General features: G+C 41.3%; 1 protein-coding gene across 3 annotated transcripts in view; it reads left to right on the top strand.

Annotated features, from left to right (window-relative positions):
- The window catches only part of TXLNB (taxilin beta), a 49,871-nt gene extending 41,276 nt beyond the window's left edge, over positions 1-8,595 (top strand). For all 3 annotated transcript variants that reach the window (XM_078370198.1, XM_002747075.6, XM_017971435.4), the window contains exons 8-10: positions 3,867-3,959; positions 5,804-5,899; positions 7,584-8,595. In XM_078370198.1, coding sequence (XP_078226324.1) covers positions 3,867-3,959; positions 5,804-5,899; positions 7,584-8,393 — 999 coding nt within the window. In that variant the 3' untranslated portion in view covers positions 8,394-8,595. The remainder of the gene's footprint in view (positions 1-3,866; positions 3,960-5,803; positions 5,900-7,583) is intronic.
- The last annotated feature ends 13,619 nt before the right edge of the window (positions 8,596-22,214 follow it).

The following is a 22,214-nucleotide window of genomic DNA, read 5'->3' as shown; positions in this document are numbered from 1 at the left end:
CAGAAATCCACAGTTTTTGCTACCCGACATAGAGGTCAAATAGGAAAAAAAGCACAATATTAAAGACTGATCACTGAAAGGAGAAATGGGGAATTGTTATTTAATGTGTATAAATTTCCATTTTGCAAGATGGAAAATGTTCTGCAGATTGGTTGCACCACATTGGAAACATACTTAGCAGTTCTGGACTATACACTTAAAAATGGTTAGGATGGTAACTTTCGCGTTATGTGTATTTTACTACAATTAATTTTTTTAATTGAAGGAAAACCAAAACTAGAAAAAGCACAGAAGAGCTGGTGATGAATCAAGACACTACTTCTTAGAACTCTGGGTGTGTCTGTCTTCTCCATGCTCATGAGCCAGCAACAAGAAAATATAAGAAAAGAAACAAAATCTGCTCAATTAATACACCAAAAAGAACATTCTACCTTTTTCTTTTTTAAAGCCTTTACTTTGAGACATGATGAAAAAATATAACAGGTACACATGGAAAAGTAAGACATGATGACACTCTTACCCAGTTAAGTGAAGACAATCTAACCTGAGTGCTTTTAATGTTTCTGTTAGCTCATGCTGGGGCTGAAGTCCTGGGGGTGGTTATTCGTGCTGATTCCATCAAGGCTGCATTTGTGAGATGGACCAGACATGCGCTCACTCCTGCACCCATCTGTCTGCAACCTGCAACTACAGGGCTGCAAGAGGGATTGGAATGACCAGCTCAGGAGACCACAGTATCGGAGGCCTCTATGAAACTCTGCTAGAGTTACTGATTAAGTTGGGAAAAGAATGGGGAGAAATTAAGGAAAAATGTTAATAGAAGGGGTCTGGCTGAGAATACAAATGAAAATATTTTGTGATAGAAGGTGACCAGGATCTGCTGGGGGTAGCTGTTCCCACCCTAGGCCAGTGGATGATGTACAGGGTAGGTAGCCAGTCCCAAGAGCTAACCCTAGGGTAGAGTGTCTCAGACTAAAAGGTCTGACCCATTTGTGGGCCCTGAAGTCAATTCCAGCCCACAGTGGATTCCAGCCAATATTTTGAAAAAAATGAAAATGCAATTGAACAGAAAATGTCAGAGTACATTGCACATAATGAGTAAATATTGTCTGAGCACAGTGGCTCATGCCTGTAATCACAACATTTTGGGAGGATGAGGCAGGAGGATTGCTTGAGGCTAGGAGTTTGGGACCAGCCTGAGTTAAAAAAAAAATAGCCAGGCATGATGCCATGTGTCCATAGCCTTGATATTCTGGGCTGATGCAGGAGGATCCCTTAAGCCCAGGAGGTCGAGGCTGCAGTGAGCTAGGATCACACAATTGTACGCCACCCTGGGTGACAAAGTCAGACTGTCTCTTAAAAGAAAAAAAAAGAACAGTAAATCTTGTCTTAGGCACCGTGTGTGTGTGTGTGTGTGTGTGTGTGTGTGTGTGTGTAAAACTCTAGAGCACCTTCTTGACCACGAATTCCCTGATGCCCCTGTACTCTTCAATCTGTGTGTTAAGGAATCATGAGAAACAAATTTCAGTTCTGTCACATACTTGCAGTACTAATGAGTTATTTCAAAATGATGATCAGCTGTCATTTGACTTCAGATAATCAATATTCTACGGCAATGATTTATGTTATCCTTTTGTTATCATACCTGTCTACTGCAGTAAAATCTCTACTACTCCAAATTATTGGGAAAAACCCATTCTAGATAAGCAATTTTCTGGGCTCTAGAGGTTGTTTGATTCATACATACTCCCTCTCTCCTCCCACCCCCCAAGACTGCCAGCTTTCCAACTGCCAGCTTTCATTTAGGGTGCTTTCTGTACTTTAAAAAAGACAGTCTCACTGATAACAGCAGCTGGCCAGTCGGTGCCTTCTTCCAGCTGATAACCCAACTGATAACGCAGCTGGGGCTCGTTTGTTGATGGATGCTGCAAGTCTGCTTCTTCATACAAAAAATGCGATGTATGAAAATATGGTACCCATTTGAGGACTTGGGACTATTCTGGACACCCGAGTACCAAAGATTCATTTGAAAATTATGGCTTGACCAACCTGAATCATCCATACTAAATCCTCATCCATTCAAAACATGCTATCCTAATATTATTTTCAAAGAAAAGATTTTATTATTTTCTCACTGTAACTAACAATCAAGTATTTACACACTTTCCTTCACTGTGTTACCCGTTTCCAACCTGAATGCAAGCACTGGAATCAAGGACTTGGCAATACAAATGCTCCTCTCCCTGTCTCTCTGGTGAGCCACATACTTGGCAATGCTAACCCATACAATGCTTCTCTGCAAGTTAGAAAAAGGCATCTCCTCCTTAAGACCTATTACTTCCATCTGTGGAAAACTGGTGTAATAAACTGCAGGAGGTAGAAGAGTTCCTCTTCAAAGTTTCCTATCTTGTTTAAGAAAAATTCATAAGTGTTAAAATAATAGTTTGTTTAAAACACTTTATTCGAAAGCCTTCTTGCTTTTTGTTAGAAGCCCTATCTTATGTAGCTGTTAGACATGCTTACGGGCATGTAGTACATTCTATGTCTTTGTACTTTAACCAAGATACTTGTGCTGGACATGCTCACAGGCATGTCCCAGCTCATTGCCTATGCCCCTTCCTTATTTGGACTTCCTTTTTTGCTCTCCATTGCTTTTACCTGTTTAGAAAAGTTTCAAGTTATTAGCCAATTGGGTTTTAGTTTAGATTATGAAGTCTGGCCCCAGCCAACAGAGATCAGACACAGCAGTAAGGACAACCCCAAATGCATAAGAAACAAATATGTCTGCTCTCCTTTGTTCATTTTACTCTCATGGCAAGATTGCAAACAGGAGTACCCTTTCTGCCAGAAGTAAAAAGAATTGCTTTGCTAAGAAATCCTTTGTCCCAGTACTAATTTCTTTTTTGTGGCACCAAGAAGAAAAATGTTATACATAACATAAACTGATATTGATGAAAAGGGACATTTAAATGCTATTGGCTAGAATGCTGTATTCATCAACATACAAAACTCTGATGTCTGAAACAGAAATGGCACCTGCTTAGAGTGGTGTAAACCTGCATCATGGCAACAGCTCTTGTCTATGTCCAGGACACATTTTCTTTATCACGTCTTTTCATTTGTCTATTTTTGCCCTTCCTTCAAGACCAAGTTCAAGGTTCACCTTCTCCATAAACATGTGGCTCACATGATCACCCACTGACCTTAACTGACTTGACTCTGTAGCCATTGTCCTGTAGTCAAGTTGTCTTTGAAACTGTCTTCTCATTAGAAGTGCAGGTCCCCCAAATGCAGATCCATGTGTTAAATACTTTTGCACATACAGTTCATGCACGTAGTACTCAATAAACGTTGGTAAAATAATGAAACAGTAATAACATATTTTCTTTTTTTTTTTGAGATGGAGTTTCACTCTTATTGCCCAGGCTAGAGTGCAATGGCACTATCCCAGCTCACTGCAACCTCCGACTCCCAGGTTCAAGCGATTATCCTGTCTCAGTCACCTATGTAGCTGGGATAACAGACACCCACCACCATGCCCAGCTAATTTTTGCATTTTTAGCAGAGACAGGGTTTCACCATGTTGGCCAGGCTGGTCTCAAACACCTGACCTCAGGTGATCCACCTGGCTTGGCCTCCCAAAGTGCTGGGATTACAGGCATGAGCCACCACACCCAGACTATTTTTTCATTTTTCTTTAAAGAAACATTTCAATTAGGCTCACTGACCTAGGTTAATCTTGTAATAAATAAAATAACTAAATATATTACTAATACTATATTAAGAATTCCTTTAAATAATGAACAATGATTTGTTGTTTTCTTCTGAAAAAATTCTGAAGGATCCAGTCTTTCCTCTGTTTACAGCTCACTCTCTACTCAGGACGGTTTGAAGAATTCCAGAGCACATTAACAAAAAGCAACGAGGTGTTTGCCACTTTCAAACAGGAAATGGACAAAGTGAGTATTGCTTATCACCAACAAAATATTGACGTTTTCTGTTTTGACAGGCAAATTTCCTTCGGTTTCCTTTTTCTCTCACTAAGTTATTTTGGTGCATGTCATGAAGTAGTGAAACATTTATAGGTTAGGAATGAGGTTAGGGCCATATTTTTTAATTGGTAAGTATCTAGTGAATGAATCTTAGCAAGAGTCCAAAATTTCAAAGATACACTTCCACTCTGAGGAAGAATAGTTCTTTATCTAACCCCATGGATTAAAAAAGAAAAAACAAACCAGAGCTAGCAACTTAACATTATGCTGCATATACTGAAGTCAAAAAAATACCCTTGTAAGAATTTTAAAAAAAACAAGAACAACTTTTATACAAATATAAAAAAGTGGAATGTTAAAATAGGAAATACCATCTTATATGAGCCTTCTTAGAAAATAACTTATATAATATGATTTAACTGACAGAGCCTTGAATAAGCAGATGAAAACTCTAAATTCAACTCTGGTGTGTTCTTACTCATCAGGTAGTGTTGGACAATTCACCTAACTTCCTGAAGCTATTTTTTTTTTTTTTTTGGGATGTAGTTTTGCTCTTGTTGCCAAGACTGGAGTGCAATGGTGCGATCTTGGCTCACCACAACTTCTGCTTCCCAGGTTCAAGCAATTCTCCTGCCTCAGCCTCCTGAGTAGCTGGGATTACAGACATGCACCACCATCCCTGGCTAATTTTATATTTTTAATAGAGAACGGGTTTCACCTTGTTGGTCAGGCTGATCTCAAACTCCTGACCTTATGTGATCCATCCACCTCAGCCTCTCAAAGTGATGGAATTACAGGCATGAACCACCACGCCCAGCCTCTAATTTGTTTTAATCTATGCAGATATTACTTTCCCTGCCTAACTCACAAGACTGTGAAATTAAATTAATGTATATTGGAAGGAATTTAACTCTTTACAAATATTTTTCAAACACAAGGTGCCAGTATCATTATTGAATGTAATGTTTAAAGCTGTTCAGTGTTTTCCCAGTACAGAATCAGCATCAGAACTGTGTTTCTGAACAGGGATTGGTATTAACGGTTTTGAAGTGTAGAAAACATCCTTTTAAAATATATTTTAAAAATACTATGATAAATTTTACAATTAAATGAGCAACCTGAAGAATACTGACATTAGTTAAATGTTACAGTTTTTCCACTCCAGAATGGAGCTATCCATTTTCTTAATTTTTTTTTTTAATTCTAGCATTTTAAAACTGGAATAAATAGAACAGGAAAAAATGTTTTTACTTCAAAATTACATAGTTTTAAGCATGAAATAAATGTTAAATCAGGAGTTCTTAGTCTGGGGTCCATTTATGGACTTTATTAGTTGGCCTGAGAACTCCCTAGAAATTAGCACACACAAAAAAAACGATGCACATGTATACATTTTTGTGAAGTGTGGTCCCATAGATTTTGCCACATCCTGAAAATGACTGATGACCTGGCCAGGCGTGATGGCTCACGCCTGTAATCCTAGCACTCTGGAAGACTGAGGCGGGTGGATCACAAGATCAGGAGATCGAGACCATCCTGGGTAACACAGTGAAACCCCATCTCTACTGAAAATACAAAAAATTAGCCAGGCATAGTGGCACAGGCCTGTAATCCCAGCTACTTGGGAGGCTGAGGCAGGAGAATCACTTGAACCCCAGGCAGAGGTTGCAGTGAACTGAGATCACGCCACTGCGCTCTATCTCGGGCCACAGAGTGAGACTCATCAAAAAAAAAAAAAAAAAAAAGATTGATGACCTTAAGAAGTTTACAAACAATTCAAGATTAACACTCACACACTCTAATTTCTGTAGACAACTAAGAAAATGAAGAAGCTGGAAAAGGACACAGCCACGTGGAAAGCCCGGTTTGAAAACTGTAACAAAGCTCTATTGGACATGATTGAAGAGGTAAGGAAGTTTTTCCCTTAGCTTTAATACCCTCTGTCTAGTCAAAATATTCATACGCATGATACAATTATTACCTGATAATAGTATAAATGGTAATGTTTGGAAAGGAGATGAGTCTGGGGTGGGGGGATGTGACATTTTAAATGGTAACAAATATAGTAAGAGCAAAGGTCATTTGGAATCTTGATGAATCCAGACTAATCAAGAGCTTTGTGACCCTGTCACAAGCTTACTTGTTGATTCAATAGCTGTACCCAGAGCAGCTGTCCCCTTTAAGGGCTGTGAATTTCTTAAAGGTAGGATGAGTGTCTTATTTTACTTTGAATTTTCCCAGTGCCTGACACATAACAGGTGCTGAATAAATTAATTAGTTGATTTCAATATACTGCAAGAAGACACCAGCCCACGTGTCCAGTTCATGTGCTACTTCATAATATAAACAGATATGGAGATATCTCTTTTGAATTCCTCCAACAAACATTTAAATACTGACCTCATGCTAGGTTCCAAGTAGGTTTTGAGAGTCTAAAGGCAAAGATACACGACCCCTGATCTCAGAGGTAGGGCTTACAGGTGAAGGTCTCTTCATGTATAATGAGTGGGAGAAAAAGGTCTGAAAGGGACAGAGTAGCTCGAAGGTGAGGTGAAGGAGTGAGATAATTAGGAACATTTTCATGCACAAATAGAACAACATTTCTAGAGAAAAAATTAAACAGTATGAGCAGCCAGCGTCATGAATTAGTATGTGGTGGATTTCTATGGTTATAATTACTGTTCTAACAATTCATCCGAAATTGCAACCAATTCCAGAGAAATATACTTATTACTCATCAACATAAATCAAATGGCTGCTGGGATTAGCACATAGCAGTTTATTCATAGAATAGATAAAGAAGGCATTGCTGAGACCCATGTCCCAATCCATCTCATTTATCTTGCCAAAAGTCTTGTTTCTGCCTTCTAAGTCTCAGAGGCAGAAAATTCATCCACTGTAAGGTTTGAGAGGTTATGGACCAAAGCAGAAGGAAGCCTCACCATCTTTCTTTCCCAATGAGCAGGCTATGATGATTAAAAAGCTACCAGTGGGCCGGGCGCGGTGGCTCATGCCTGTAATCTCAGCACTTTGGGAGGCCGAGGCGGGCGGATCACAAGGTCAGGAGTTCCAAGACCAGACTAGCCAACATGGTGAAACCTTGTTGAACCTGACTCTACTAAAAAATACAACAATAGTAGAACCCTGACTCTACTAAAAAATACAAAATTTAGCTGGGCATGGTGGCTCATGCCTGTAATCCCAGCTACTTGGGAGGCTGAGGAGGTACTGACCCGGGAGGCAGAGGTTGCAGTGAGTCGAGATCACGCCACTGCATTCCAGCCTTGGCTACAGAGCCCATCTAAAAAAAAAACCAAACCAAAACAAAACAAACAAACAAACAAAAAAAAAAAACAAAGCAGCTACCAGGCTAGTACACAATACAAAAGAAAGAAAGAAACCAGAAAAAGGAACTGATATCCATGATCAAACCACTACTCTGTGGCCAGGTCCCAGAGCCTAGTAGACAAATTCTGGGACAAATGGGTTTGCTTGTTTCCAGAGAGCGTCCTGGACATTTTACTTATCATGTCATTTCATCTGTGTGTGTATGTGTGTGTGTGTTTGTGTGTGTGTGTTTTCACATCACAGAAAGCACTGAGAGCTAAAGAATATGAGTGCTTCGTGATGAAAATTGGGAGGCTAGAGAACCTCTGCCGTGCTTTACAAGAAGAGAGAAACGAGCTCTACAAAAAAATCAGAGAAGCAAAAATATCTGAAAAAGATGACGAGAGTCAGCACACCTCTGATGAAGAGCCAGAGTCAAATGTCTCTGTGGATCAAGAGATCGACGCAGAGGAAGTTCATAGTGTTCAAAACGCTGTGAAAAATCTGGCCACAGCCTTCATGATAATTCATCATCCAGAGTCAGCCCCGCACCAGTCCAAAGAAACCCAACCGGAAATATGCAGAACCCAGTCGGCAATCGGCAGTTCTCAGGAGAGTGGTGACGCCACCCTCAAGGAGCCAGAGCAGCCCCCTCTTAACCCTTCAGGGGTTTCAGAGTCTCCTCTGCCTCCCCTAACTCCTCGGGCTGAAGCCGAAGGAGGCAGTGAGGCTGAACCTCCCTCCAAAGCCAGTAATTCCCCTGTCGGGTTGGGAGCAGAAGCCCAATGCCAGGGTCTCCCCAATGGCACACAGGTTGATCAGCAGTCCCGGAAGCCAGAGGCACAAGGTTCCGGTCAGGCGCCACAGGCTCCCACCGAGGCCTCCCTACCGGAGATGGAGGCAGATGTGCCTGCTCCAGCTTGCACAGCAGAAGAGCACGTTGCAGCCATGGTGCCTGCATGTAAGCCCAGTAGGCAGCCTCCACCAGCAGCAGCAGAGGAGCTGCCAGTAGGGGCCTCAGCTGGGCCCCAGCTGCCCAACGTGGCTGACACCAATCTGGAAGGCGTCAACTAAGCCTCACTATGCTTTCTGAGGCTTCTTCCTGACTCTTTGCATCTTCAGCATAACAGATTGTCTTCTGAAAAAGGCATTAAGGACTAGAGATGTCAAATGAAAGAGAATTAGGATCAAGACATTTTTTAATGTTATGTAGAGCACATTGATTCAGGCTTTGCTATTTGTTCTCAATTTGTAACTGATTTAAAGCTTTTCTGTTTAACACTGGTTGACAGTATAATTTTCACACATGGCAGCAAAACATACAGATAGCAAATTTATATTACTTTTCCATTAAGATGATACTTAATTAAGTTTCTTAATCACCATAAGATTTGATGTTTAAAGACTTCCACTGCAATATGTAAATACTGAAAATGTGATGTTCTGCTTAATTTGGATATATAGTGTAATAAGTTCCATGGTAATTTATGGATGTCCACGTTACATTTCAACTATACATATACATAATATATGCATATTTAGTATATGTTTATATATAGATATGTGAATATATACATGTATATATTTTATATATGTATATATAAATTCATCATTACACATACATTTCTGTCACCCCTTAATGCATTTTTCTCAAGTAGAATATTTAGATGCTTATCAAAAAAAGATCTCTTACTTGCACTTGGGACTGTGGTAGACTAAGGCTTTGTAAATCCGAACTGAGTTCAGACTGTAAGTATTTAGGCTATCATTATGCTGGGCAAAAATAAGTAACCCAATGGGAGATAAATGAATTCAACCCGTTGATTAAATGGCAGAAAAGCAATTAGACTACAATCTGTGCAGACAGCATGGACACAAAGATGGCCACAAGGGACCCAAAACAGAAAAGAGAAACACAAGCTCACCTCTTGGCAGCTGCGTCTCCTACACTTCTCAGCCCATTGCTTTGCCACCCCATCATGTGCGGAGGCATCCCATTCCAGGCTTCCTGCAAGGAAAGGGCTGGTGGTGGGAAAGAGAGCTCGGGATTAAGGGGTTAAGGGTCCTCACACTAAGAAGGGGCTGTGCTTTGATCCCCTACCTTTTGCACTACTAATGTCTCAAGACAGAATGTCTCTTCTTTCAGATGCAGCCTATTTCTAAAAGCTTCTGCTCCTTTCTTCAAAATTTCTCTTTTGCAGCAGGAAATTACACCTAGCTCTCATCTCAATTAATGCTAAATAAACCTGTTGTTTTTCCAAAACAAATCTACACTGGGTCTCAATATAATTTTTGCCATGAGGATTTCTACTTAGGCCAGAAGTACAAAACAACAAAACCAATGGATTTTAATCAAAATGATTTGAAGTATAGGTGAGGATTCAAGAGAAGGCAAAAGCTAGAAATACCTGGGGTTGTCTACATGAGTATTACGTTAACATTGTTTGATAAGAACCCCTAATGATACTGAAAGCATAAATTACTCTACCTAAGGTAAAGGGTAACTGCAATAATGAAACAGAAAAGAGAGGGAGAGAAAGGAAAGAAGGAAGGAGGGAGAAGGGAAGAAAGAAACAATGTCTAACCCAACCCTATCTTAAAAGTTGAGCTCAAGTAGAAAAATGGATAGAAACAAAATTCTCTAGTACTCATCCAGGAAATCATTCTTTAATGTTGCATGTGGCTGTTTGCCAAGGCACACAAAGCGCCTGTAGGCAGCAACCATATGCTACAAGAATTGTAAACTGCATACAATTTGTTTGAGGTAGACATTGAGGATAATAACAAAGTTGCTAGGCAGTAAAAAAAAATCAGGAAAAAGCTTGTCGCTATTTGAGAATCTGTGTATTTTTAAAGGCTTAAAATATTATAACCACAGGGTATCCAGCCAAATTCAACATTACTGCAAGTCTTAGAGATTTAAACATTCATTTGATTCAGAGCTAAATATTCACCATAATCCAGGAGGGTCTCCTTCCCCACTATTTATAAAGGCAGAACATCCAAGAACGGAGTAAGATTAGTCATAGCAAAGTCTTAGTCTGAATGTTTAGCAAGACAGACAGGCAGGAGAGAAATCCAAAGGCAGTAAATCAAATGTTCTAAAACCCAAAGTTCATTATTTTCATCCAAAAGACTTTCATAGTGACACATTGCTCACAACCATGTATATCTTGGACAGAGTTTCAGATGAAATGACTTGCCTGAAATTTGTAAAGCTTAATCTAGGTTTTGGGAGAATTATTTTAATATTCAAAGAATGTTTTATTATAGTCCTTTGTGTTAGAATTTAGCATTACTAATTATGGCAATAAATCATAAAGGCTTAAATGCTGAAGGAATATCTGTTCTTTATCAAATGCATGTAACCATTTTTTAGAAATGCCATCTACTTTCTAGAAACTCTAAAGTTATTGGTGTCTTCTAAATTAAATAACTATAATTTACATATCTATTAAAAAGATACTTCTCTTCCCAACTTCTCTAGTAGCTATTTTATTTTTCTAACTTTCATCTATTTTTATTTTTGTTACTTCTGTGTTTCAACAATACCTAATGAAAATTATGGTTTTATTCTGTGGTTAATTGAGTTTTGGGTCACTGAGTAGAACTACATGTAGTCAACACTTTGAAAACATTGGTGTGTGTGTGTGTGTGTGTGTGTGTGAGAGAGAGAGAGAGAGAGAGAGAGAGAACTAATATAATGAAGCTACAGTTAAAAATCACTGAGGCCAGGTGTGGTGGCTCACGCCTGTAATCCCAACACTTTGGAAAGCCAAGGTGGGAGTTCAAGACCAGTCTGGGCAACACGGCGAAACCCCCATCTCCACAAAAATTATTTTAAAAAATTAGCCAGACATAGTGGCACATGCCTGTGCTCCCAACTACTTGGGAGGCTGAGGCAGGAGGATCACTTGAGCCTGGAAGGTTGAGGCTGCAGTGAGCCAAGATCATGCCACTGTACTCCAGCCTGGATGACAGAGTGAGACCCTGTCTCAAAAAAAGAAAAAAATGTCACTGAGGCCTGCAGGAGAGAAGCACTGGAAACGGAGTGCCCAGGCTGATAAGAAAACAAAACCGAGACTCCTCTGCCTGGCCATGCAGCTGTGGGTGGCAGTTCTCACATGGCCAATATGTTTCTCAGTACCAGTCTCCCATGAGAGCACATTTCCACAGGCTTCTCTGCCATGCATCCTCTTGGAGGAAGGGAGGAAGCATAGAGGTGTCAGTGTGCTTTTCCTCTCTCCAGTTCTTTTGACTGTCATCAAACAAGACTCAAAGAGGCCCAGCTGCTCTGCCTTTTGATTGATTCTTCTCTCTCTCAGTCCATACTGACTTGGGAGGGGCTTCTCAAACATCCTGTTTCCTAGCATGCTGTGAGAAGAGGACTGTGAGCCAGGGGGGCAGGAAAGGTAAGACCTGCTCATAAGGCTGATTGTGCTCCTTTTGGCCTGGTATTGATGTACACTTTTTAAATACCGCCTTTTTTGAGATTATAAAATAATGTGTGTTCGTTGTAAAACTGACGCTGCTTTTCAATAAGACTAACAAGGAACAGGAGAGGGAGATGGCTTCAGAACAAGTTTCTCAGCCCATTCTCCTCTAACCAGCAGTTAAATCCAGTATTTACAGAAAGTAAAATAATTTAAAATGTAAAGAATTTGCTAATGAAAGATATGAAATGAAAATAAGGATTCTGGCCTCCAAAGTTCATTCTCATCCTAAACTGGCGAGGAGGGTTTCACAGGCAAGTGAGACATAAGGGTTCAATTTTCACAAGGTTTAAATAATTCCCATTTCTGTATTTTAGAACTTGAAAATTAAAGTTATCATTACATCAACCATGAGAGCACTCTGATGGAACAGAAGCTTTCATGTGATAATAATGAAGATTTTTCTCAACCCTATTAAGTTGTATCCTCAATATTAAAGTTAAATCTCTTTGGTGGTATCTCTGGAGAGAAGTTCTACAAATGCTAGCTTCTGTCACGTGTGTGTGTATGTGTGAATGCACACACACACACACACACACACACACACCCATAATACAGAGGTATAAAATTTGACCTAAGTTTAATTGTGGTCTCATACATGAGTATTTACACCAATATTTTCTCTCTCTCTCTCTTTTTTTTTTTCCTGAGACTGAGTCTCACTCTATTGTCCAGGCTAGAGTGCAGTGGCACTATCTCAGTTCACTGCAACCTCCACCTCCTGGATTTAAACGATTCTCCTGCCTCAGCCTCTTGAGTAGCTGAGATTACATGCATCTGCCACCATGCCCAGCTAATTTCTGTATTTTTCATGGGTTTCACCATGTTGGCCAGACTGGTCTCAAACTCCTGACCTCAAGGGATCCACCCGCCTTAGCCTCCCAAAATGCTAGGATTACAGGCATGAGCCACCGTGCCCAGGCTTACACCAGTATTTTCAAAAGATACTTAATATTAGCTTTCCTGATAAAAACAAACTATAAAAAAGAATAATTTACTGTGTGAATAAGGATATTTGGTAGAAACATTAAACTAGCAACATAAACTTAGAAATTCACTGATCTATGACACAAAAATTATTCACAGAAGCGACTTCACCTTGCCAGGAGATAACAAAAGGAATAAATTATTTCAACAGCACAATCAAGCTTGGTTAAATCCAAATGCAAGCCCTTCGTGCTGGATTTTAGAGCCCAAGATTTCTATTCATGACAGCATCTATCCCACTTTGACTTTTTTTTTTAAATGATATAATGTTCAATCACCTCATGTCATAACTAAAACATACCGATGTGTAAAACTCATTATTTCAGAACTGACAGTCAATTAATGACACTTTATATCAAATAACACAAAAACTATTCTTGCTAGAAGCCAAGCATGAAGACATTATGTTACAAGGGTGGAAAAAAAGAAAACACTTTCAATCTGATAGCTATCGTATCTATTACATATGTATATATGTTATAGGTAAAATATCTAGAATAGACACATTACATTTTTTTTTTGAGACAGAGTCTCTTTCTCTGTTGCCCAGACTGGACTGCAATGGCATGATCTTGGCTCACTGCCACCTGCCTACTGGGTTCAAGCGATTCTCCTGCCTCAGCCTCCCAAGTGGCTGGGACTACTGGTGGTGCCACCATGCCTGGCTAATTTTTTGTATTTTTAGTAGAAATGGGGTTTCACCATGTTGGCCAGGATGTTCTCAATCTCCTGACCTCATGATCTGCCCACCTTGGCCTCCCAAAATGCTGGGATTATAGGTGTGAGCCACTGTGCCTGGCCAATACATTGCATGTTTTCAAAAAAATGTGAAAGTGAGAGCTCAAATAAGTTATTATATAGAGGGTAAGACCTTAAGATAAGATATGACATATAAGATAATACTTAGGACTATTAAGAACAATGAAAGGAAGAGGCATATAAACTGGTGAACCCTTTCGTGGAAGCAGAATAGCAATAAAAAGCCCAATCCCTGATGACCTTAATATACTTTAACACCACAATTCCAACCTGGGGAATTTTTACAAACATGGTTTTCAGGGTTCCTGCCTTATTTTTTAGAATTCTTATTTGTGTTTCTCTTAGAATAATAAAGGTGATCAGGCACAGTGGCTCAGGTCTGTAATTCCATGACCTTGGGAGGCCAAGGCAGGCAGATCAGGGGGATCACTTGTGCTCAGCAGTTGTAGATCAGCCTGGGCAACATGGCAAAATGCCATCTCCACAAAAATTACAAAAATTAGCCAGGTATGGTGGAAGGCACCTGTGGTCCCAGTTACTTGAGAGGCTTAGGCAGGAGGATCGCTTGAGCCTGTGTATTAGTCTATTTTCTCACTGCTATGAAGAAATACTCAAGACTGGGTAATTTATAAAAGAAAGAAACTTGACTCACAGTTCTTCATGGCTTGGGAGGCCTCAGAAAACTTACAATCATGGCCAAAGGCAAAGGAGAAGCAGGTGCCTTCTTCACAGAGCAGCAGGATGGAATGAGTGCAAGCAGGGGAAATGCCGGATGCTTATAAAACCATCAGATCTTGTGAGAACTCACTCACTACTGAAATGGGAAATCCCTTATCCGCATCGCAAAGCATGTGATGGAAGTGTGACTGGCTTCTTTGGTGCCCCACTGCTCATACCCCCAGGGGGAGCATGCAGACAGGCAAGTGGTGGAGAGCGCCAAACCCTCTGCATCTAGGGCTGAGTGTTTACAGCTCCAGAAGCCCCAGTGGGCATGTGTTACAGTGCACTCTTTCAGTTTAGCTTATATTAATCAGCTCAATTAGACCCTCTGCCTTATCACAAGGACAGAGGGCTTTCTGTCTCCTGGGTTCTTGCCTTAGTGTACCAGAAAAATTGGATCTCATGTGGGCTTAGAGAATAAGTACAAGGTTTTACTGAGTAGAGGTAGCTCTCAGCAAGGTGAATGGGGAGGCCAAAAGGGGGATGGAGTGGGGAGGTAGTCTTCCCTTGGAGTCTGCTGCCCAGCATCCGAACTCTCCTCTGGCCACCCCTGGCCAAATTCCACATTGTCCCACTGTTGATGGCCTCACAGCTTTTGCTAGTGCTGGTCAGTGTGCTCTTCTGCTCCTCTGCTCCCCTCGATGTCCAGCTGCCTATGTGTTCTTCCACTGGTATGTTCTTCTTGACATCCGGCCACTGTGTCTGTGCCTGCTAGGGTCTCGTGGTTTGCATAGGTACAGGACTGGGGATGTGGCAGGCCAGGGTGGTCTTGGAAAATGCAACATTTGGACATAAAAACAGGAGTGCCTGTCCTCACCCAGGTCCATGGGCATAGGCCCAAGGGTGGAGCTCTCACCAGGGACACCATCTTTCTCTACAAAGCACTTCCCTGCCCACATCTCATATCACTCTTATGAGAACAGCATGGGGGAAACCACCCCTGTAATCCAATTACCTCCCTCCAATCCCACCCTTGACACATAGGGATTATGGGGATTACAATTCAAGGTGAGATCTGGGTGGGGACACAGAGCCTAAACATATCATTCTGCCCCTGACCCCTCCCAAATCTCATATCCTCACATTTTAAAACATAATTATGCCTTCCCAGCAGTCCCTCAAAGTCTTAATTCATTCCAGCATTAACCCAAAAGTCCAAGTCCAAAGTCTTATACGAGACAAGGCAAGTCCCTTCTGCCTATGAGTCTGTAAAATCAAAAACAAGTTAGTTACTCCCTAGACACAATGTGGATACAGGCATTGCATAAATATATCCATTCCAAATGGAAAAAATTGGCCAAAACAAAAGGGCTACAGGCCTCTTGCAAGCCTGAAATCCAACTGGGCAGTCATTAAACCTTAAAGTTCCAAAATGAACTCCTTTGACTCCATGTCTCACATCAAGGTCATGCTGATGATAGAGGTGGGCTCCCATGGCCTTGGACAGCTCCAATCCTATGGCTTTTCAGGGTGCAGCACCCCTCCCAGCTATTTACACAGGCTGGCATTGAGTGTCTGTGGCTTTTCCAAGCACACAGTGCAAGCTGTTGGTGGATCTACCATTCTGGGGTGTGGAGGACAGTGACTCTCTTCTCACAGCTCCACTAGGTAATGCCTCAGTGGGGACTCTATGTGGGGGTCTGACCCCACATTTCTCTTCTTTACTGCCCTAGCAGAGGTTCTCCATGAGGGCTCTTCCCCAAATCAAATTTCTGCCTGGAAATCCAGGCATTTCCATATATCCTTTGAAATCTTGGCAGAGGTTTCCTTCCATACTTCCATTCTTGACTTCTGTGTACCCACAGGCCCAACACCACATAGAAGCCATCAAGGCTTGGGGCTTGCACCTTCTGAAGCAATGGCCTGAGCTGTATCTTGGCCCCTTTTAGCCACTGCTGGAGCTGAAGCAGCTGGGATGCAGAGCACCATGTCCCAAGGCACAGAGGAGTGGGGCCCTGGACTTGGTCCATAAAAACATTTTTTCCTCCAAGGCCTCCAGGCCTGTGATAGGAGGTGCTTCTGTGAAGGTCTCTGACATGCCCTGGAGACATTTTCTCTATTGTACTGGTGATTAACATTCAGCTCCTCATAAACTATGCAAATTTCTGCAGAGTAGGCTTGAATTCTCCCCAGAAAATGGGTTTTTATTTTATTTCATATCATCTGGCTGCAAATTTTCCAGACTTTTATGCTCTGCTTCCTCTTGAATGCTTTGCCCTTAGAAATTTCTTCTGCTAGATACCCTAAATCATCTCTCCCAAGTTCAAAGTTCCACAGGTCTCTAGGGCAGGGAAAAAAGCCTGCCAGTCTCTTTGCTAAAGCATAGCAAGAGTGGCATTTGCTCTAGTTCCCAACAAGTTTCTCATCTCCATCTGAGGCCACCTCAGCCACTTTATTGTCCATACGATTATCAGCAATTTTGGTCAAAGCCATTCAACAAGTCTTTAGGAAGTTCCAAACTTTCCCACATCTTCCAACCCCTCCAAACTGTTCCAACTTCTGCCTGTTACCCAGTTCCAAAGTCACTTCCACGTTTTTGTGTATCCTTATAGCAGCACCCCACTATCTTGGTACCAATTGACTGTATTAGTCCATTCTCACACTGCTATGAAGAAATACCTGTGACTGGGTAATTTATAAAGAAAAGAAGTTTAATTGACTCATAGTTCTGCATGGCTGGGGAGGCCTCAGGAAACTTACAATCATGGCAGAAGGTGAAGAAGAAGTAGACATCTTCTTCACAGAGTGGCAGGACAGAGTGAGTGAGTGCAAGCAGGGAAAACACCAGACATTTATAAAACCATCAGATCCCATGAGACTTCACTCAGTCCACAAGGTCAGTGCTGCAATGAGCCATGTTTGTGCCACTGTACTCTAGCCTGGGTGACAGTGAAACAGTCTCAAAACACACACACACACGTGCACGCACGCACACACACACACACACACACACAGTAAAGGCACTCTCTTCTATAAAAGTAATAAAATTATGTAATAAACATTCAGAAAATAGAGAAAACTTACTTATAATTCTATCACCCTAATTTAACCACTGTCAGCATCCAGTATATAAAATAGTATATTTTAAATTATTTTAATGTGTGTGGTTTTTTGTTTTTTTTTTTTTTTTGAGACAGAGCATCACTCTGCCACCAGGCTGGAGTGCAGTGGTGCGATCTCTGCTAACTGCAGCCTCTGCCTCCCAGGTTCAAGCGATTCTCCTGCCTCAGCCTCCTAAGTAGCTGGGACTACAAGTGCATGCCACCATGCCCAGCTAATTTTTATATTTTTAGTAGAGACAGGGTTTCAGCATGTTGGCCAGGATGGTCTTGATCTCTTGACCTCATGATCTGCCTGCCTCAGCCTCCCAAAGTGCTAAGATTACAGGCATGAGCCACAATGCTTGGCCTTGAGTGTGTTTTTAAAGTATTTGAATGTGTTTTTAAATTTAACATTATGTTAGGTTGGCTTTTAGGGAGGGCACAGTAGTATAGGTGAGAATGATAGCTATTAATAGGTACCAGATTTGAATGTTTACACTGTGTGGTAAAATTTTATATATTCCACTTTGTCATAAAACATGGAAGCATATTACATTATTTATAGAATAAACATGCCTATGTAAGTACAAATATGCATCATTCATGTTTGTTGTTACAAAGCTTTGCCACACATTGGACTTAAATATTCCACCACACATATACAGGTTTCCACATAAACCTCCTGGACTTGGGTAGAGCAAGACGTATAAACTCAATGCAGCTTAAAAAAATAAATAGGTTGGGCAGGGTGGCTCATGCCTGTAATCGCAGCACTTTGGGAGGCCAAGGTGGGCAGATCACTGGAGGTCAGGAGTCCAAGACCAGCCTGACCAACATGGAGAAACCCTGTCTTTACCGAAAATACAAAAAATTAGCCAGGCATGGTGGCATATGACTGTAATCCCAGCTACTTGGGAGGCTGAGGCAAGAGAATCACTTGAAACCAGAAGGCAGAGGTCGCAGTGAGCTGCAATTGTGCCATTGCACTCCAGCCTGTGAAACTCCATTGCAAATAAATAACCAACTCAGGAAAAATAAAAGTGTGGTAAATAACAAAACAAGAGAAAAAGTCAAACTGTTTATGAAGTGACAGGAAAGATATGGTAATACCATAAATCAGCATTGGCTAAAGGTCAAGGTTCTAAAACAAAAGTAAACATTTCAAAATTGATGAGACAGTTAGTGGTTTTGTTGCTCTAGGGAAATGATGGTCACCAGTATTATATCTATTAATTACAGCAAGAATAAAAACTGTCATGAACCTGTGGTTGCTCTAATATACCTACCAGGCAAATATAACAAGCCACAGAGCATTTAGAAATCCATTTACTAACAAAATTTCAAACTCAGAGTTCAAGCATATAAAGCTAGTACAATAGGAATACTTTAATCACATCTTTCTTTTTTTTTTTTTTTTTTGAGACAGAGTCTTGCTCTTTTGCTAGGCACCAGGCTGAAGTGCAGTGGCATGATCTTGGCTCACTGCAACCTTTGCCTCCCAGCTTTAAGCAGTTCTCCTGCCTCAGTCTTCCGAGTAGCTGGAGGTACATGCCATCACACCCAGCTAATTTTTGTATTTTAGTAGAGATGGGGTTTCACTATCTTGGCCAGGATGGTCTCAATATCTTGACCTCATGATTTTCCTGCCTTGGCCTCCTAAAGTGCTGGGATTACATATGTGAGCCACGCCCAGCCTACTTTAATCATATCTAAAGTCATGAGATTAAATATATATTAGATGAGAGTACTACCAGTATAACATGATTTGGCTCTGTGTCCCCACCCAAATCTCATCTTGAATTGTTATCCCTAAAATCCCCATGTGTTGAGGGAGGGACTGGATGGAAGGTGATTAAATCATGGCAGCAGTTTCTCCTGTGCTGTTCTCATGATAGTGAGTGAGTTCTTATGAGATCTGATGGGTTGCTTTTCTTTAGAGACAAAATCTCACTCTGTCACCCAGGCTGGAGCGCAGAGACAAGATCTTGGCTCACTGCAACCTCTGCCTCCCAGGTTCAAGCAATTATCCTGGCTCAGCCTCCTGAGTAGCTGGGACTACAGGTGAACGCCATCACACCCAACTAATTTTTGTACTTTATTAGTAGAGATTAGGTTTTACCATGTTGGTCAGGATGGTCTCAATCTCTTGACCTTGTGATCTGCCCACCTTGGCTTCCCAAAGTGCTGGGATTACAGGTGTAAGCCACCGTGCTCAGCCGATCTGATGGTTCTATAAGTGTTTGACAGCTCCTCCTTCATACATGCTGTCTCTGGCCTGCTGCCATGTAAGATGTGTCTGCTTCCACTTCCGCCATGATTGTAAGTTTCCTGAGGCCTCCCCATATCCAGTTCCAGCCATATGGAACGGTGAGTCTTTAAATCTCTTTATAAAGGAAAGAGGTTTAATGGGCAGTTCTTTATAGCAGTGTGAGAACAGATTAATACATAGTGTGATACCATAGGCCAGACTTATTAGACTGTAGTAAATGCTCTACCCAAACCAGTATAATTCCTCAGTCAGACTATTGTAATGCTCTGAGTAAAGAAATTCACATTCAGTTCCTTTGTCTTCTTACCATTCTTATCAACAAGTTATTCCTGGAATAAAATGATCCAAGTTTAATCAAGGATAGTACTCATCCAGGAATCAGGTTATTGAATGCCTAGTCCCTGCTCTGCGGCCAGCTAGCTTGGTGGCTTTGGATAAATTACTTAACATCTCTGGGCCTCAGTTCACTCACCTATAAAATGAGAACCTTGGACTAGAGATTCCTTACTATATATGTAAGGATTTTGGTGCCTGATTAAAATCTCAAGAGATTATGAAGTTCCCCCCTTCCAGGGAGGGTTTTATTCTACAAGACCTGCATATCATTTGGGTTACTTCTGTTAAGTCAGGCAAGAAAGAAGAGAAAAGAAATTACTCTTATTACTTTTTTTAAGTTTAAAAATTAAATAGGGAGGATGAAGGATTTATTCGACGTACATTGAGGGCCTTCCCTGCATCTGTGCTAGCCCCTGGAGTGACAGTGGTTACAAGGCCAAGCAAAGGGTTTCAGGACCCTGTCTGCTCTGGATCAGAGCACCTTGTTGTGTGACTCAGGCCTGAGGCCTCCTCCCACTACCAGTGATAGGAACTAGGTACCATGGGAAGGGCTTGGGAAGAGACTTCAAGCTGTCTCGTTCACCCCTAAATGTTTAGCAACTAAAAAACAAGAAGAAAACGTCTGAGAGCATTTTTATTACACATTATATCCAGATCTCCAAGTAGAAAGCATAAGTTCTTGCTAGACAATAGTGGTTTTATGAAATGTGTGTGTGGTTGTTTGTGTGTTCATGTATTTATGTGTCAGTGTGTACTTGTGTGTGAGGGTATGTATGAGTATTTGTGTGTAAGACGTGCCAGTATGTGTAGTCTTGTGGGAGTGCATTGTATGTATGTAGTTCTATGTGAAGGCTTACAGTTGCATGTGACTGTATTTATGCATGATAAAGTGATACAGCCCTTGTAAGGGTGATGGTTATGTGCAAGTTTACAATGTGTGTGTGTGTTGGGGCTGGGTACTGAAAAGCTGAAACACTGCAGACGTAATTTGAGTCACGTGGCTAGGTACTCTTTCATAGGATCACATCTTGCTGCAGACTTTTGTTTGCTCGACTAATCCTCTTTTGCTTACAATGTCACAAGGCTCACATTTTTTTGGCTTCTGAACAAACAGGCAGGTGTGCGAGGCTGCAAATATAGTATCAGCTATTCATGAAATAATTGCATGCACCATCAGCCAATATGACAGTTGTCATGGACTCACAGCTCCATGGACTCACAGCTCCATCCCCAGGCAAGGCAAGGAGTATGCCTTGAGAAATTCTCCATGCCATTCCTCGCAGAGACCAGCTGCAGAGCTTGGAGCACACGACATGGTAGCAAACAGGCTAAATTGATTCCAGCCTGCCTCAGCAGGGGAGGAGCTCTTCACATGGTTACTATCTTTAACTAGGGTGGCGTCCTTGGAGGCAGAGTTCCAGTCTCCTTTTTCTCTGCTGTTATCCAGCTGAAATCAAACCTCTGAATAGTTTCCCTGAACCAAAAGCCAAAGAGAAATAGTGCCTAATCCATTTATGTTTTAATCAGTGAGTCAGAAGGTAGCAAACCAGGGCTGATTGCGGACCCTACTGGTCCATCAGCCATGCCCGTAACTCAGTCTTTATGCCAAGAGATTTTTTGCTGTGATACAATTCATCTCCTCAAAATATTTAGCACTGACTAGCCATATAGTTTTAGGTGGACCATCTGGCTTCTCCCTTGCCCCTTATAAGAAAACCAATACTGAAGTCCTTCAATTCATCTGGGAGTAATTTAAAGCAATACCCAGAGGAAGGAGAATGAGAGCTTTTTTTTTTTTTTTAGACAGAGACTCACTCTGTCACCCAGGCTAGAGTGCAGTGGTGCAATCTCAGCTCACTGCAACCTCTGCCTCCTGGGTTCAAGCAATTCTCCTGCCTCAGCTTCCTGAGTAGCTGGGATTACAGGCATGCACCATCATGCCCAGCTAATTTTTTTATTTTTAGTAGAGAAAGGGTTTCAACATGTTGGTCAGGCTGTTCTCGAACTCCTGACCTTGTGATCTGCCTGTCTCAGCCTCTCAAAGTGCTGGGATTATAGGCATGAGCCACTGTGCCTAGCCAGAAGAGCTTTTTATAACAAATTGATTACCTGGCACACTAGTTAATTAATAATCTTCAGAAGTTAAAGGGAGCAAGTAAACATAAATAAAAGCCAAAGATAGAATGGGAGAATATAGCCACAGTAAATACAACAAAGCATTAATGTCCAGAAAACAAATACTCCAAAGCAATAAAAAAGACAACTCAGAAGAAAGTGGGCAAGGGCAATG

Source organism: Callithrix jacchus, chromosome 4 (assembly GCF_049354715.1).
Source record: "Callithrix jacchus isolate 240 chromosome 4, calJac240_pri, whole genome shotgun sequence".
Taxonomy (NCBI): Eukaryota; Metazoa; Chordata; class Mammalia; order Primates; family Cebidae; genus Callithrix; species Callithrix jacchus.
The sequence above is the reverse complement of the archived record's forward strand: the minus strand, read 5'-3'. Positions and strand labels throughout refer to the sequence as shown.